Genomic DNA, 17,711 nt, shown 5'->3' on the forward strand with positions numbered 1-17,711 from the left:
TTCCAAGTCTTCACTGATCACAAGAACTTGGTGTATATACAGACAGCCCAGCGGCTAAATTCTCGCCAGGCTAGATGGTCCCTGTTTTTCTCCCGGTTCCATTTTACCCTCCATTTTCTCTCCGGGGAGAAGAACGTTCGTGCCGACGCTCTCTCCCGCTCCGTAGTGTCATCTGAGGAGGAGGAGGAGGAGCCTCGGCTTATTGTCCCGCCTGAGAGCTTGAGAACTGTAGCTCCGGTTTCGCTGGAGTCTGTGCCCCCGGGCAAGACTTTCGTGCCAGCTAACTTGCGACCGGAGGTTCTCTCTTGGGCTCACTCCTCCAGAGTGGGTGGGCATTTTGGGACCAAGAGGACGTCTGAGCTTTTGGCGAGAACATATTGGTGGCCGCACATGGTCCGAGATGTCAAGGACTATATTCAGGCGTGCGTTTCTTGCGCCCAGAATCGGTCTCCTCGGCAACGGCCTGCTGGGTTGCTTTACCCTCTACCGGTGGCAGACAGGCCCTGGGAGATGGTCGGAATGGACTTTGTGGTGGGCTTACCCAAGTCGCGTGGCTGCTCCATTATTTGGGTAGTCACCGACCATTTCTCTAAGATGGTACATTTGGTACCGCTTCCTCGGTTACCCTCAGCACGGGCCTTGGCGGTGTTGTTCATGAAGCATGTTTTTCGATTGCATGGTATGCCTGATAAGATTGTCAGCGATCGGGGTCCCCAGTTCGCGTCTCGGTTTTGGAGAGAGCTCTGCCGTTTGCTCAGCATAGAGTTAAACCTCTCCTCTGCATATCATCCCGAGACGAATGGGTTGGTGGAGAGAACCAACCAGACTCTGGTGACGTATTTGCGACATTTCGTCTCCGCTAGGCAGGATGACTGGGCATCTTTGCTACCTTGGGCGGAATTTGCCTTGAACAACGCCGTAGCCGATTCCACTGGCCAAACTCCTTTTCTCCTTAATTACGGCCAGCATCCGCGTGTTCCTGTGCCCATGCCCGTGTCATCCACCGATTCTAGGGTGGCAGACTGGGCGGTGGAGGCACGGGACATCTGGGACCGCATACAGGATGCCATTCGGGCCTCCAAGGAGAGAATGAGGGTTTCGGCTGATACACACCAGCGTCCCGCTCCGGTCTTTGCTCCCGGCGACTTAGTGTGGCTCTCCGCCCGTAACATCAGGCTGCGAGTTGAGTCCACTAAGTTTGCTCCTCGCTACATTGGCCCGTTTAAAGTTCTGGAACAGGTCAACCCTGTGGTTTACCGTTTGGCCATTCCTCCACGCCTTGGTATCACCGATACCTTTCACGTTTCCCTCTTAAAACCCGTTCGTTTGTCTCGGTTTTCTGAGTTATCTGCTGGGACATCGGGTTCATCCACGGATGAGTTTGAGGTGAATGCTATTGTGGGAAGCAAGGTGGTACGTGGCAAAAAATTTTATTTGGTGGATTGGAAGGGTCATGGTCCAGAGGATAGAACCTGGGAGCCTGTGGAGCACATTCGGGCTCCGCAGCTCATTGCTGTCTTCGAACGTAGCGAGGCCCAAGGAGGGGGGGCCCTAGGAGGGGGGGTAATGTTAGGGGTCGAGTTCCCGCTTCTGCACAGGGGGAATCTCGAGCCACTTCCGCTGCGGTCTCCCATTCTTGTCCAGCCGCAGTGGAGCCTGCTCAGCAAGGACGTCGGTCCCAGCGTCTTGCTCATTCTCACTCTGTTCTGAGAGTTAGTGCTGCTTCTCCAGTCTCTGCCATTAAAGTCAGTGCTGGTCAGCAGCGAGCGGACTTCTCTGGGACTAAGTCCTTGTCTGCATGTACTGAGCATGCCCAGCGTAAGGTCTCCCGTTGGAGATCGAGGGTCATGTGCTCAGGCTCTGCAGCACATTCCATTGGTCCTCTTGGCAGGTCCTAGAAGGGCAAAAGTGCTGTGGCCACTTCCTGTGCTGCTGTTATATAAACTGCGCATGACCGCACGGCCATGCGCTAGTATTGTCAAACAATTGTTGATGTGTGTATGTTGTGAGTGCAAGTCGTCCTTGGAAACCCCTTCCCTATTGAATGTCTGTTCGCGGAAGGTGTATGGCTGCTACCTAGCGCCCGACTTAGCCTACAGCACTAAAAACACATCTCAGCGTCCTGTAGCTGTGCCTGCCAGTACGGCGCCGTGCGCCTGTCTTGCGCTTTCCATACCCGAGTCTGGGTGGTTAGTGGCGTCCGTTAGTGCGGCATCGCTCGCACTCTTGTGCACTTATATTCCTTAAGGTTCTCTACACACCCAGTTGCGGTGTTACGCCAGCAAGGGTCTAATCGGGCTCCAATCCCTTCTGGGGTTAAGTCCGCTGACCACTTGCTCGCGCACTAGTGCGGTACTGCGGTCCTGTGGATTAACAGGATCGCTTTCTTCACGCTGGGTGAGGTTTAACCCACGCGTGTATCCTTTAGTGTACCGCCATATTGTCCGTCTTGCTAGCTGCAGGGTCTTTTACCTGCACGGTGGACCTCGGACTGCGAACGCACCTAGTTTCTTACCATCTATACATGGTGCGTTCCGCCAGTCCTTAACAGCCCTAACCCCAACACAACCCTAACCACAAACCTAACCCTAGCCCCAACCCTAACTCTAGCCCAAACCTAACTCTAGCCCAACCCTAGATCTAATCCTAACCCCAACCCTAACCCTAGACCAACCCTAATCCTAGCTCTGACCCCAACCCTAACCCTAGCCTCAACCTTAATCCTCGCCCCAACCCTAACCCTAGTGAAAAAATGGAAATAAATACATTTTTTAATTTTATTATTTTTACCTAACTAAGGGGGTGATAAAGGGGGGTTAGTTGTACTTTTTTTTTATTTTGATCACTGTGATATGGTCTATCACAGTGATCACAATGAACCATTAGAAGAAATTTCCTATTGTTGCGGGTGCCTGCCGGCAGATCTCGGCAGGCACACTGCCCAAGAGAATGCCGTTTTCTTCCTGGAAGAAGATGCCGAGGACCTGGGGACATCACCGGGAAATGCAGGAGGTGTCTGAGATACTGGGGTCTCCCCATTTCTCTCTCCTCTGATGTGCTAGATCATATCAGAGGAGAGAGAAATAAATAGGAAATTTGACTTTTTTTTTGCTTGCAACACTGGGAACCCTAAAAACCGACCCGAATCATGTTCTCTGTGGTCTCAGCTATTTCCAATGCTGGGGGGCGCTATAACCTTATTTCTCAACACTGTTAAAAAGCGGCGCTGAGGAATAATTACCCTTAACTGCCACCGTTAAAAGCCGTATCGGCGGTTGTTAAGGGGTTATAATAAGAAAAAAAAAGTCTGCTGTGATTTGATTTTGATATGGGGCACCCTTATCTATGTTTCTGCATTGAGAGATCAGTGGCCCAAAGTCATTTAACTTTCTGAATAATGCCTTTGGTGCCGTTTTGATGTCTATTATTTGTGCCAGTTTTATATTTTTTGTAGCAGATTTAATGTGTATACATATCAGGGCACCTCCTAGCATATTCTATTAATGTGATTTTGTATTTTTTTTTGTTAAACCTGTAAAAAAACTGAAAAATAATTGCAAAATTAGAAACCAACTGCAACCCTGATAAGAAACTGGACGAATAAGAAACCAATTTTACTATTGTTCCATTAGGGATTATTCCAGCTTGCCCAGATATGGAAATATTTTGTATGGATATTAAAGCTTTGGGATTTAGACTACAGAGCACAATACACCAGGATAAAAGAATGATTTGCTTTATATAGACTTTTTATTTTAGCGCTATTATCAGCGTTATTATCAAACAATGGGAGAGATTTGCTGAAATTGTCCTAATTTTCATTCAGTTTTGTCTTATATATGTTTGACAGATCTCAGTACACACGGGGAGTCCAATATGCAGTGCACAATAGTGGTATTGCTCAATAAAGTTATACACATGTAGCCTTTCTTAAAATGAAGAAAATACAACTATGAACAAATATTTCCCTATACAAAAAAGTGTAGCTGGACACCAAACTATACAAGTTCAATGGCTTTTGTTGTGTTAAAGAGGATGTCTGGTTTAAAATGATAAGTCTGCAGTCACTCTTTGTGACTGCAGACCTATTAATCCCCTCAGTGCACGCATTGTGTGCTGCGAGGATTTGCCGATATCTGAGCCAGGAACGGCGTTGATGTATCCGTTATGCATACTCACGGCTAGTACCCGATTAGTGGGCATGGCCTTGCTCCTTACAGATGTATTGAGCAAGCCGCTCCCCGTCTATTGACTTGGCCATCTAATGGGCATGGCCTTGCTCAATATAAGTGTATGGAGAGAGGCCACTGCCACTAGTTGGGTTCTGGGTGGGAGTATGCATAATGCATACATACCCTCCGGTCTCGGCTCAGACAACGGTGAATACTCGCACCATACCGTGCATGCGCTGGGGGTATTTATAATTCTGCAGGCACAAAGAGTGACTGCAGGCTTATTATTATTATTTATTTATATAGCACCATTGATTCTGTGGTGCTGTACATGAGAAGGGGTTACATACAAACTACAGATATCACTTACATTAAGCAAACTAACAATTACAGACTGATACAGAGGGGCGAGGACCCTGCCCTTGCAAGCTTACATTCTACAGGATGGTGGGGAAGGAGACAATAGGTTGAGGGTTGCAGCAGCTCCGATGTTGGTAAGGTGGTAGCTCCGGTAGTGGTGAGGAGGCAGCGGGGTCAGTGCAGGCTGTAAGCTTTCCTGAAGAGGTGGGTTTTCAGGTTCCGTCTGAAGGATCTGAATGTGGTTGATAGTCGGACGTGTTGGGGCAAAGAATTCCAGAGGATGGGGGATATTCAGGAGAAGTCTTGGAGGCGGTTGGGTGAGGAGCAAATAAGTGTGGAGGAAGAAAGAGGTCTTGGGAGGACCGGAGATTACGTGAGGGAAGATATCGGGAGATTAGTTCAGAGATAGGTTATGGATGGCTTTTTAGGTCAGTATTAGTAATTTTAACTGGATACGCTGAGGGAATTAGGCTAGGGTCACATTGCATTAGGGCAGTCCGTTTAGCACATAGCATTACGGACTGCGCTAACTCAATGTGCCAAAAGGGATCGCGTTTGCCGATCCCGCTAGCGCAGATCCCCGATCTGCGCTAGCGAGGAACGGACCGCGAACGCTGCTTGCAGCGTTCGCGGTCCGTCACCCAAATGACGGCACATCGCTAGCGCATGCGTGCGCTAGCAATGCGTTCGCCATTACAATCAATGGTGGCGTTATGCCACGGTGTAACGTAGTCCGTTAAATGGGGTCACATAACGCAATGTGACCTTAGCCTTAGTCAGGCAGCAGAGTTAAGGATGTACTGGAGAGGTGCGAGGGTGTTAGCAGGGGGGCCGCAGAAAATGATGTTGCAGTAGTCAAGGCGGGAGATGATGAGGGCATGCACAAGCATTTCAGTAGATTGAAGGTTGAGGAAAGGACAGATTCTGGAGAAATTTTTGTGCTGGAGGCGACAGGAGGTGAAAAGAGCTTGGATGTGTGGTTTAAAGGACAGGGCAGAGTCAATGGTTACTCCAAGGCAGTGGACTTCTGGTACGGGGGAAGCGTGATGTCGTTAATTGCGATAGGTCAGGTAAGGAAGATCTATGAGATGGAGGAAAGATGATGAGTTTAGATTTGTCCACATTGAGTTTGAGGAAGCGAGAGGAGAAGGAGGATATGGATGATAGACACTCTGGGATTCTGGACAGCAGAGAGGTGACGTCTGGGTCAGAGAGGTAGATCTGAGTGTCATCAGCATGAAGGTGGTACTGGAATCCATGGGACTTTATGAGTTTTCCCAGGCCAAGTGTATAGGTTGAGAAGAGTAAGGGTCCTAGAATAGAGCCTTGGGGGACTCCACCAATAGAGAGGGTGGGATGAGGAGGTAGTGTGGGAGTGGGAGACGCTGAACGTTGGAAAGGTATGAGGAAATCCAGGATAGGGCGAGGTCTTTGATGCCAAATGACGAGAGGATCTGTAGTGGGAGGCAGTGGTCAACTGTGTAGAAAGCAGAGGACAGGACTAGGAGGGGTATAGAGTATTGTCTGTTAGCATTGGCTGTAAGTAGGTCGTTAGTAATTTTGGTCAGGGCTGTCTCAGTTGAGTGATGGAGGCGGAAACCAGATTGTAGATTGTCAAAGAGCAAGTTAGATGAGAGGAGGGAGGAAAGTTCAGCGTGGACGTGCTGCTCCAGGAGTTTGGAAGCGAATGGGAGCAGCAATATTGGGCGATAGCTGGACATAGCTGTTGGGTCGAGGGTTTGCTTTTTAAGGATAGGCGTGATTGTGGCATGTTTGAAAGTAGACAGGATGGTACCAGAAGTTAGTAATAGACTGAAGAGGTGGGTTAAGGATGGGATAAGAGTGGCGGTGAGGTTGGGGAGGAGGTGGGATGGGGTCGAGCGCACAGGTGGTGAGGTGCGATTTGGAGAGGAGACAATTAAGTTCCCCTTCAGTGATGTTGGATAGGGAGGTTATGGGGTTTGGGCATTGGTCTGGTATACAAAGGGGTTGGGGTGGTTGCACAATGAAGACTTGCCTTGTTTGGTCAATCTTATTTTTAAAGTGTGTGGCAAAGTCCTCAGCAGAGATGAGGGAGGTTAGAGGGGGCAGTGGGGGGGGGGAGAAGGGAGTTAAAAGTGTTGAACAACTGTTTGGGGTTGTAAGATAGGGAAGATATGAGGGTTGTTAAGTAGGCCTGTTTTGAGAGCAGATTTTAAAGCGTGTGTTGCATGTTTGAGTGCAGTGAAGTGAAGTCATCTTGCAAATGTATTTTCTTCCAATGCTGCTCTGCAAGCCCGGACACTTGCCGGAGCTTTTTAGTGGTGTTATTGTGCCAGGGTTGTCTGCCATAAACAAGAGAGGCAACCGCGTCAATAGCTGAAGTGAGAGTGGCATTGTAGAAAGCAGTAGCACTGTCTGTGTCGTGGAGTGAGGATATGGATGCCAGTGGTAGGATAGTCAGAGAGTGTGCAGGCGTCTAGGTGTGTAAGGTTTCTGCGGGGGTGCGCATGTTACTGGACATGGGTGACAGGTGAGGAGGCTTATCATTTTAGACCGGACAACTTCTTTAAGTGTTACATTTCTGCATCAGGATGCATTTCTTGTGTGTTAGTTTAAGAAAGGTTACAGCTGTACATCAGTCTACATGAGACCTAGTGGCGTACTGCCAATGGAGGCAGACCATGTAGCAGCTATGGGGCTGTGAGTCGGGGATGTCAGAGTCAGTACAAGTCTGCCCACATCGTACTTTCAACTATTGAAAATAGCTCTGTGTTGAGCTCTGTGACACCTGAGCACAGAGGGCACGATGATGACATTATAACGTGCCCTCTTAGCCTAGTAGTATAGAGGGTCCGAAGACGCTGAGGAGACTGGAGACTGGAGCAGCGGGTGAGCGGAAGAGGTGAGTATTTGATTATTTATTTTTTTCTATATGGAGCATTATGGGGCCCATGATACTGTATGAACCAATACAGGGAGCCCATCAAACTATATGGAGCAATAAAGGGGGCCCATTATTCTGTATGGTATGGAGCAATATAGGGGGGTCCATTGTACCGTATGGAGCATAATATGGAGCCCATTATACTGTATGGAACAATATATGGGGAACATTATTCTGTAAGGAGAAATATAGGAGGCCCATTATACTGTATGGAGCAATATATGGGGCCTATTATACTTGTTACACTGTGTGGAGCAATATATAGGGCACATTAAATTTTATGGAGAAATATATGGGCCCAGTATACTGTATGGAGCAATATATTATTATTATTATTATTATTATTAATTTATATAGCACCATTAATTCCATGGTGCTGTACATGAGAAAGGGGTTACATACAGGGTTATAGATATTGATTACAGTAAGCAGGTTTACAGTGACAGACTGGTACAGAGGGGAGAGGACCCTGTCCATACGGGTCTATTATACTGTATGGAGCAATATAGAAAGCCCATTATGCTGTATGGAGCAATATATGGAGCCCATTATACCAATTAAACCATATGGAGCAATACATGGGGCCCATTATACTGTATAGAGCAATATATGGGCCAATTATACTCTATGGATCAATTTTTGGAACTAATTATACAGTATGGAGCAATATATGGGCACATTATATTGTATGGAGCACCCATTATACTGTATAGAACAATATAGAGGGCCCATTATGCTGTATTGTAGCAGTATATGGAACTCTATGCAGGACTATGTGGTAGGAATGATGGAGAATCCAGCTCAACGAGATAGTGAAAAAAAACCCCTTTCGTTATTTTACTTGGAAAACATGCTCAGTGGAGGATAAAAACATCAGCAATAACAGAGAATAAAATGCGATATCAACGCGTTTCTGGTGACCAAGCACCCTTAATCATGATAGGATATCATGATTAAGGGTGCTTGGTCACCAGAAATGCGTTGATATTGCAATTTATTCTCTGTTATTGCTGATGTTTTTATCCTCCACTGAGCACATTTTCCAAGTGAAATAAAAAAAAGTTTTTTTTTCACTATCTGGTTGAGCTGGATTCTTCATCATTCCTTTGATATTTCTACGCCCTAACACAGCAGCTCCGTGCTCCGAGTTTCCAAGGATGTCGACCATGGTGAGCTGGACTTTGTTTGATTTCGAGGACTATGTGGTGCCCATGATACTGTATGGAGGACCATGTGGTGCCCAGGATACTGTAAGGATGACTATGTGGTGCCCATAATACTGTATGTAGGACTATGTAAGGCCCATAATACTGTATATAGTATGGAGCACTATATGGGGCCCGTTATTCTGTATGGAGCAATATATGGGTCCCATTATACTGTATTAAGCACTATATGGGGTCCATTATACTATATGGAGCACTATATAGTGTATATAATACCATATAGAAAAATATGTGGTGCCCATAATACAGTATGGAGGACTATATGGGACCCATAATACTGTTTAGAGCGCTATGTGGGGCCCATTATACTGCATAGAGCACTCTATGGGGCCCATTATACTGTATGGAGCACTATATAGTGACTATTATACCGTATAGAGGACTATTGGTGCCCATAATACTGTATGGAGGATTATGTGGGGCCCATAATACTGTTTAGAGCACTATATGGGGCTCATTATACTGTATGCAGCACTATGTGGGCCCATTATACTGTATGGAACACTATATAGTGTGCATTATATTGTATAGAGGACTATGTGGTGAAAAGAATACTGTATGGAGGACTAATACTGTTTAGAGCACTATATGGGGCCGATTATACTGTATGGACCCCTATATGGGGCCCATTATACTGTATGGAGCACCATGTGGGCCCATTATACTGTATGGAGGATTATGTGGTGCCAATAATACTGTATGGAGTACTATGTGGTGCCCATAATATTGTATGGAGGACTATCTGGTGCCCATACTACTGTATGGAGGACTATCTGGTGCCCATACTACTGAATGGAGGACTATGTGGGGCACATAATACTGTATGGAAGACTATGTAGCGCCCATAACACTGTATGGATGACTATGTGGTGCCCATTATAATGTATGGAGGACAGTGTTGCCTATAATACTGTATGGAAAACTATGTGGTGCCCATAATACTTTATGGAGGACTATGTGGTGCCCAAAATAGTGTAGCTAGGACTATGTGGTACATATAATACTGTATGGAAGACTATGTGGTGCCAATAATACTGTATAGAGGACTATGCAGTAGCTATAACACTATGTGGAGGACTGTGTGATGCACATAGTACTGTTTGGAGGAATATATACAGTATAAGGAAAATTACTTTGTGAGGGCTGCAAAGTTGTGAGATATGCTCTTCTGTGACTCCACCGAATATTAAGGGTTTTTCTTTTGGGGGTGCTGTGGGGGGCCCAAATAGAACTTCTGCTATGTGGCCCCATGATTTCTATGTATGCCTCTGATGGGACCTTTTTAAGGTAATGGAGCAACGAAGCCACTTGGAGTCCAAATTATACTAATTGTATCCAGTATTCTACAAATAAAGAGGGAGCGAAGTTGTTGGCGGACTTCACAGCAACTCATTCAACACATAAAACATAAGTGCTGTATCAAACTAAAGGATCAGTAGATGGATGTATACATACCCCAGTCTCGTAGATTGGATTGTCAAACTCTGTCTCTACTGTTATCTGGCTGTATGGATGAGAATACATAAGAGGAAGGCGAAGGCTGGAATAATATCTGCATCTGAAAGCATAAGAAACAATGTAAGATTACAAGAAACTCTTGTAATATGATTAGGTTTATTTTATATTAGACACAGTTTATCACTTCCTTTTTAATAGACACAAAATTTTACTGTTTCCTCTATGACTTTTCTTGTGACAATAATCTCTGACCACTAATCTGCCTACATATGTACCACTTGACATTACTAATGTTTATATAAAGCATGAAAAAGTAAAATACATTATGGCACTGATTCATCAAGATGGAAGATTTTCTCGCCTTTGATGAGGGAGCGTCTTGGCGTCAGAAGCTCCTGATTCATTAAGAGGCACGTTTGACACTCTAAACGCTAAAAGTTGCAAAACTCTGAGTTGGACAAAATTTTTGCTCCTTTTCAAAGCAAATTTACTCCAGAATACAGCTGTAATTGCTTTGATGAATCAGGGCCTATATATTGCCATATTCAGTGAATTTTAACCTAAACAGCCATTTGTCACCATAAAGACAGCAGCTTTACCCTCATAACAGGTAATGTTATTGCTCAATTACACTGTAAGCTACAGAAGTATTACTATGGGCTAGGGTTGAGCGAAACGGGTCGAACATTTTCAAAAGTCGCCGACTTTTGGCTAAGTCGGGGTTTCATGAAACCCGATCCGACCCCTGTGCGGGGTCTGCCATGCGGTACGCGACTTTCGCGCCAAAGTCGCGTTTCAATGACGCGAAAAGCGCCATTTCTCAGCCAATGAAGGTAAACGCAGAGTGTGGGCAGCGTGATGACATAGGTCCTGGTCCCCACCATCTTAGAGAAGGGCATTGCAGTGATTGGCTTGCTGTCTGCAACGTCACAGGGGCTATAAAGAGGCGTTCCCGCCGACCGCCATCTTACTGCTGCTGATCTGAGCTTAGGGAGAGGTTGCTGCCGCTTTGTCAGAAGCAGGGATAGCGTTAGGCAGGGTCCATTAACCACAAAACCGCTTGTGCTGCAGCGATTTGCACTGTCCAACACCACCCTCGGTGTGCAGGGACAGTGGAAGTTTTTTTTTTTTTTTTTTCCCCTCAGCGCTGTAGCTCATTGGGCTGCCCTAGAAGGCTCCCTGATAGCTGCATTGCTGTGTGTACGCCGCTGTGCAAACCAACTGCTTTTTTCAAAGCACAAATCCTCTTGTTCCTTCCTTTCTGCACAGCTATCTTTTTTGTTTGTCCACACTTTTTATTTCATTTGTGCATCAGTCCACTCCTTATTGCTGCCTGCCATACCTGGCTGAGATTACTGCAGGCAGGGAGATAGTAGCTGCCTGCCATACCTGGCTGAGATTACTGCAGGCAGGGAGATAGTAATTGTAGGACATTCCCTGTGTTTTTTTTTTTTTTTTTTTTGGTGGGAGATTAAGATTGGCAATTTGGCATTTCTGCTAGAGTGCCATCCCTGTGTGTGCCATCTCTCTCACATAGTGGGCCATAGAAAGCCTTTTCATTTTTCTGTATTTTTTTTTGTGGGGTGTATAAATTCTCCCTGATAAAAATACAGTGGGAGATTAATATTGGCCTTTGGGCTTGTGTGCCAGTCCTGAGTGTGCCATCTCTCTCACAAATAGTGGGCCATAGAAAGCCTATTTAATTTTTTTTTTGGTTTTATAAATTTTCCCTGAAAAAAGGGAGATTAATATTGGCCTCTGGGCTTGTGTGCCAGTTGTGAGCGTGCCATCTGTGCCAGTCCTGAGCGTGCCATCTCTCTCACAAATAGTGGGCCATAGAAAGCCTATTTAAATATTTTTTTGGTTTTATAAATTCTCCCAGAAAAAAAGGGAGATTAATATTGGCCTCTGGGCTTCTGTGCCAGTCCTGAGTGTGCCATCTGTGCCAGTCCTGAGCGTCCCATCTCTCTCACAAATAGTGGGCCATAGAAAGCCTATTTTTTTTTTGGGGGGGTTTTAGAAATTCTCCCTGGAAAAAAAAAGGGAGATTAATATTGCCCTTTGGGCTTGTGTGCCAGTACTAAGCGTTCCATCTCTCTCTCTCTCTCTTAGTCAGTGGGCCATAGAACGCCTATTTTTGGTTTTATTTGTTTTCTAAATTCTCCCTGAAAAAATCATTTTATTTTATTTGGTTTCTAAATTCTTCCTGATAAAATCATATTTTTTTTATTTTTTTTTTTTCTAAAGTCTCCCTGAAAAAAAAAAAAAAAAAAAAACAGTGGGAGATTAATATTGGCCTTTCTGCTTGTGTGCCAGTCTTGACTCCTGGGTGTGCCATCTCTCTCTCTCTCTCTCTCTCTCTCCAATTGTGGTCCATAGAAAGCCTATATTTTTTTTCCTTGATTTGGGTTCCAAAATCTACCAGAGAAAATAACTCCATCAATCATTGGTAGAAAAATATTGGCCTCTGGGCTTGTGTGCCACTCCTGATTCCTGTGTGCGTCATCTCTCAGTCAGTGGGCCATAGAACGCCTATTTTTGGTTTTATTTGTTTTCTAAATTCTCCCTGAAAAAATCATTTTATTTTATTTGGTTTCTAAATTCTTCCTGATAAAATCATATTTTTTTTATTTTTTTTTTTTCTAAAGTCTCCCTGAAAAAAAAAAAAAAAAAAACAGTGGGAGATTAATATTGGCCTTTCTGCTTGTGTGCCAGTCTTGACTCCTGGGTGTGCCATCTCTCTCTCTCTCTCTCTCTCTCTCTCTCTCTCTCTCCAATTGTGGTCCATAGAAAGCCTACATTTTTTTTCCTTGATTTGGGTTCCAAAATCTACCAGAGAAAATAACTCCATCAATCATTGGTAGAAAAATATTGGCCTCTGGGCTTGTGTGCCACTCCTGATTCCTGTGTGCGTCATCTCTCACTCAGTGGCCCATAGAAAGCATATAGTTTGTTACATTTGTTTTCTAAATTCTCCCTGCAAAAATCAATTTTTTTTTTTTGGGGGGGTTTCTAAAGTGTTCCTGAAAAAAATAAAAATAAAAAACAAATAATAGTGTGACATTAATATTAACATTTGTGCTTCAGTGACAGTCCTGCGTGTGGGGCATCTCTCTAATTTGCAGCCACCAAAAAAAGAGTGTGTAACATTGTGCCTGATTTTCGCGGTGGTCTCACCAACCTGTAAAGGGGTAGCTAAATCATACTGAAGTTATAGCTCACCGTGTAAGTTGTGTGACTGCAACAAATAACGTTAGTTTGGTTACGTTTTTAAAACAATGAGGAAGTCTAGTGGAAGAGGTCGTGGCCGGGGGCGTTCATTGTCAGCTGGTAATGAGGGTAGTGGTAGTGGTGGAGCATCAGGTGGTCGTGGGGAAAAAAATATTGCACCTAAGTCTGGAGCTGTGGAGCCAGGTTCGTCGTCCGGCTACACAAGGCCTCGAACGCTCCCTTTTCTGGGATTAGGAAAACCGCTTTTAAAGCCGGAGCAGCAAGAGCAAGTTTTGGCTTATCTTGCTGACTCAGCCTCTAGCTCTTTTGCCTCCTCTCGTGAAACTGGTAAAAGTAAAAGCAGCGCGTCGTTAGTGGATGTTCACGGTCAGGGACAAGTCACTTCCTTGTCCTCTTCAGCAAAAACAACAACAGAGAAGAATGCAGCAGGCGACACAACGGGTTACTCCATGGAGCTCTTTACACATACCGTCCCTGGCTTAGAAAGTGAAGCAGTTAACAGTCCATGCCCATTACAAATTGAATCTGACATGGAGTGCACTGACGCACAGCCACAGCCAGACTACTATGCTGGTCCTTTGACTCAGACCACAACATTGCCCTCGCAGGGTGCTGATCAAGAATCAGACCCTGATGAGACTATGTTGCCCCATCACGAACGCTATACCACCGAACGACACGGTGACACAGACGAAGTTGCGCAGGAGGTACAAGAAGAGTTATTAGATGACCCAGTTCTTGACCCCGATTGGCAGCCATTGGGGGAACAGGGTGCAGGCGGCAGCAGTTCTGAAGCAGAGGAGGAGGAGGGGCCGCAGCAGGCATCAACATCGCCACAGGTTCCATCTGCCGGGCCCGTATCTTGCCCAAAACGCGTGGCAAAGCCAAAACCTGGTGGAGGACAGCGTGGCCATCCGGTTAAAGCTCAGTCTGCAATGCCTGAAAAGGTATCCGATGCTAGAAAGAGTGCAGTCTGGCATTTTTTTAAACAACATCCAATTGATCAGCGCAAAGTCATCTGTCAAAAATGTTCTACTTCCTTAAGCAGAGGTCAGAATCTGAAAAGTCTCAATACTAGTTGCATGCATAGACATTTAACCACCATGCATTTGAAAGCTTGGACTAACTACCAAACGTCCCTTAAGGTTGTTGCACCCTCGGCCAATGAAGCTAGTCATCAACGCAACATCCCTTCCGGCAGTGTAGGACCACCATTTAGCGCACCACCTGCTGTATCTGTGCAGGTATCTTTGCCAGGCCAAAGCAGTCAGGGTCAGGGAATCACCAGTTTCGTAGTAGGAAACACTGCATCTAGGGCACCGGCGGCAACAATACCATCTCCCACCGTCTCTCAGTCTGCCATGTCCACCGGCACCCCCGCTAGTTCCACGATCTCCATCTCTCCAGTCCAGCTCACCCTACATGAGACTATGGTTAGAAAAAGGAAGTACTTAGCCTCGCATCCGCGTACACAGGGTTTGAACGCCCACATAGCTAGACTAATCTCGTTAGAGATGATGCCCTACCGGTTAGTTGAAAGCGAAGCTTTCAAAGACCTGATGGACTACGCTGTACCACGCTACAAGCTACCCAGTCGACACTTTTTTTCCAGAAAAGCCATCCCAGCCCTCCACCAGCATGTTAAAGAGCGCATCGTCCATGCACTCAGGCAATCTGTGAGCACAAAGGTGCACCTGACAACAGATGCATGGACCAGTAGGCATGGCCAGGGACGTTACGTGTCCATCACGGCACACTGGGTAAATGTGGTGGATTCAGGGTCCACAGGGGACAGCAAGTTTGGGACAGTTCTGCCTAGCCCACGGTCTAGTAAACAGTTGTCTGTAGCCGTTCGCACCCCCTCCTCCTCCTCCTCCTCCTCGTCCTCCTGCAGAAGCAAGAGCTCGTCCACAGACCGCAGTCGCACAAACACTCCATCCGCACCTGCCACTGTTGCACACCAGGTCTCCCATTATGGGGCAGCTACTGGCATACGTCAGCAGGCTGTATTGGCTATGAAGTGTTTGGGCGACAATAGACACACCGCGGAAGTTCTGTCCGAGTTCTTGCAGCAAGAAACGCAGTCGTGGCTGGGCACTGTAGATCTTGAGGCAGGCAAGGTAGTGAGTGATAACGGAAGGAATTTCATGGCTGCCATCTCCCTTTCCCAACTGAAACACATTCCTTGCCTGGCTCACACCTTAAACCTGGTGGTGCAGTGCTTCCTGAAAAGTTATCCGGGGTTATCCGACCTGCTCCTCAAAGTGCGTGGACTTTGCGCACATATCCGCCGTTCGCCTGTACACTCCAGCCGTATGCAGACCTATCAGCGTTCTTTGAACCTTCCCCAGCATCGCCTAATCATAGACGTTGCAACAAGGTGGAACTCAACACTGCACATGCTTCAGAGACTGTGCGAACAGAGGCGGGCTGTTATGTTTTTGTGGGAGGATACACATACACGGGCAGGCAGTAGGATGGCAGACATGGAGTTGTCAGGTGTGCAGTGGTCGAAGATTCAAGACATGTGTCAAGTCCTTCAGTGTTTTGAGGAATGCACACGGCTGGTTAGTGCAGACAACGCCATAATAAGCATGAGCATCCCCCTAATGCGTCTGCTGATGCAAAGTTTGACGCACATAAAGGATCAGGCGTCTGCACCAGAGGAAGAGGAAAGCCTTGATGACAGTCAGCGATTGTCTGGTCAGGGCAGTGTACATGACGAGGTACCGGGCGAAGAGGAGGTGGAGGATGAGGAGGATGATGGGGATGAGTATATTTTTAATGAGGAAGCTTTCCCGGGGGCACGGGAAATTGGTGGCGTGGCAAGGCCGGGTTCTGGTTTTTTGAGGGACACAAGTGACGTAGATTTGCCTGCAACTGCCCCTCAACCAAGCACAACCGCAGATTTGACAATGGGAACTTTGGCCCACATGGCGGATTATGCCTTGCGTATCCTCAAAAGGGACACACGCATTACAAAAATGATGAACGATGACGATTACTGGTTGGCCTGCCTCCTTGATCCTCGCTATAAAGGCAAATTGCAAAATATTATGCCACATGAGAACTTGGAACTAATATTAGCAACAAAACAATCAACTCTTGTTGACCGTTTGCTTCTGGCATTCCCTGCACACAGCGCCCGTGATCGTTCTCACACGAGCTCCAGGGGCCAGCAGACCAGAGGTGTTAGAGGGGCAGAAATCAGAAGTGGCGTTGGCCAGAGGGGTTTTCTGACCAGGTTGTGGAGTGATTTTTCTATGACCGCAGACAGGACAGGTACTGCAGCATCAATTCAAAGTGACAGGAGACAACATTTGTCCAGTATGGTTACAAACTATTTTTCATCCCTTATCGACGTTCTCCCTCAACCGTCATTCCCATTTGATTACTGGGCATCCAAATTAGACACCTGGCCAGAATTGGCAGAATATGCATTGCAGGAGCTTGCTTGCCCGGCAGCTAGTGTCCTATCAGAAAGAGTATTCAGTGCTGCAGGTTCAATACTAACAGAAAAAAGGACTCGTCTGGCTACCCAAAATGTAGATGATCTAACCTTCATTAAAATGAACCACAACTGGATTTCAAAATCTTTTGCCCCACCCTGCCCGGCTGACACCTAGCTTTCCTATGAAAAGGTCTTGCCTGTGGACTATTCTGAATGACTTTTCCAATCTCGTAATTTTCTTCACCTGATTGTCCAGCATACGACATGTTTCCACCTCACGAAATGGCCAAACTCCCCACACGGGGCCGTGCTATCGCCACTATGCGCTTGGACCCTTGAGAGTGCTGTTTGTCTGAAGAGGTGGGTGTGGCCGCTTTTGGTCGACGGCACTGCCACTGGGTCCCTCATAGTACAATAAAGTGTCTCTGGCGGTGGTGGTGCGCACCCAACGTCAGACTCACCGTTGTAATATGAGGGGCCCTGTGCCTGTACCGCCGGCCACAAGCCAGTTCCCCCCCCCCAGCTCAAACAGTGCTCTACCACTAGCAAAATTATCTCTCACAGCTTCACCAATGTGTAGTCTAGGCGCTGACATCCTTCAATGCCTGGCACTGACAATACCATTGTTTTGACATTTTTGTTATGTTAGGCCTTCGAAGCCTGTCTGCGGTCACTCCTTCCACTAGACTTCCACTGACCATACACTGCTGCCCATGTACCCCTGGAACCAATTTAAAGTGCCTACAGCCAGCCCAATTTTGTTATGTTAGGCCTTGGAAGCCTGTCTGCGGTCACTCCTTCCACTAGACTTCCACTGACCAGACCACTGCTGCCCATGTACCCCTGGAACCAATTTAAAGTGCCTACAGCCAGCCCAATTTTGTTAT

At 46.4% G+C, this 17,711-nt stretch overlaps 1 protein-coding gene across 1 annotated transcript in view; it reads right to left on the reverse strand.

The window, feature by feature from the left end:
* The window catches only part of SEZ6L (seizure related 6 homolog like), a 781,385-nt gene that overhangs the window by 8,876 nt on the left and 754,798 nt on the right, over positions 1-17,711 (reverse strand). Inside the window, exon 17 of the mRNA XM_069759107.1 lies at positions 10,140-10,242. Coding sequence (XP_069615208.1) covers positions 10,140-10,242 — 103 coding nt within the window. The remainder of the gene's footprint in view (positions 1-10,139; positions 10,243-17,711) is intronic.

This window comes from Ranitomeya imitator, chromosome 1, assembly GCF_032444005.1.
Source record: "Ranitomeya imitator isolate aRanImi1 chromosome 1, aRanImi1.pri, whole genome shotgun sequence".
Classification (NCBI taxonomy): Eukaryota; Metazoa; Chordata; class Amphibia; order Anura; family Dendrobatidae; genus Ranitomeya; species Ranitomeya imitator.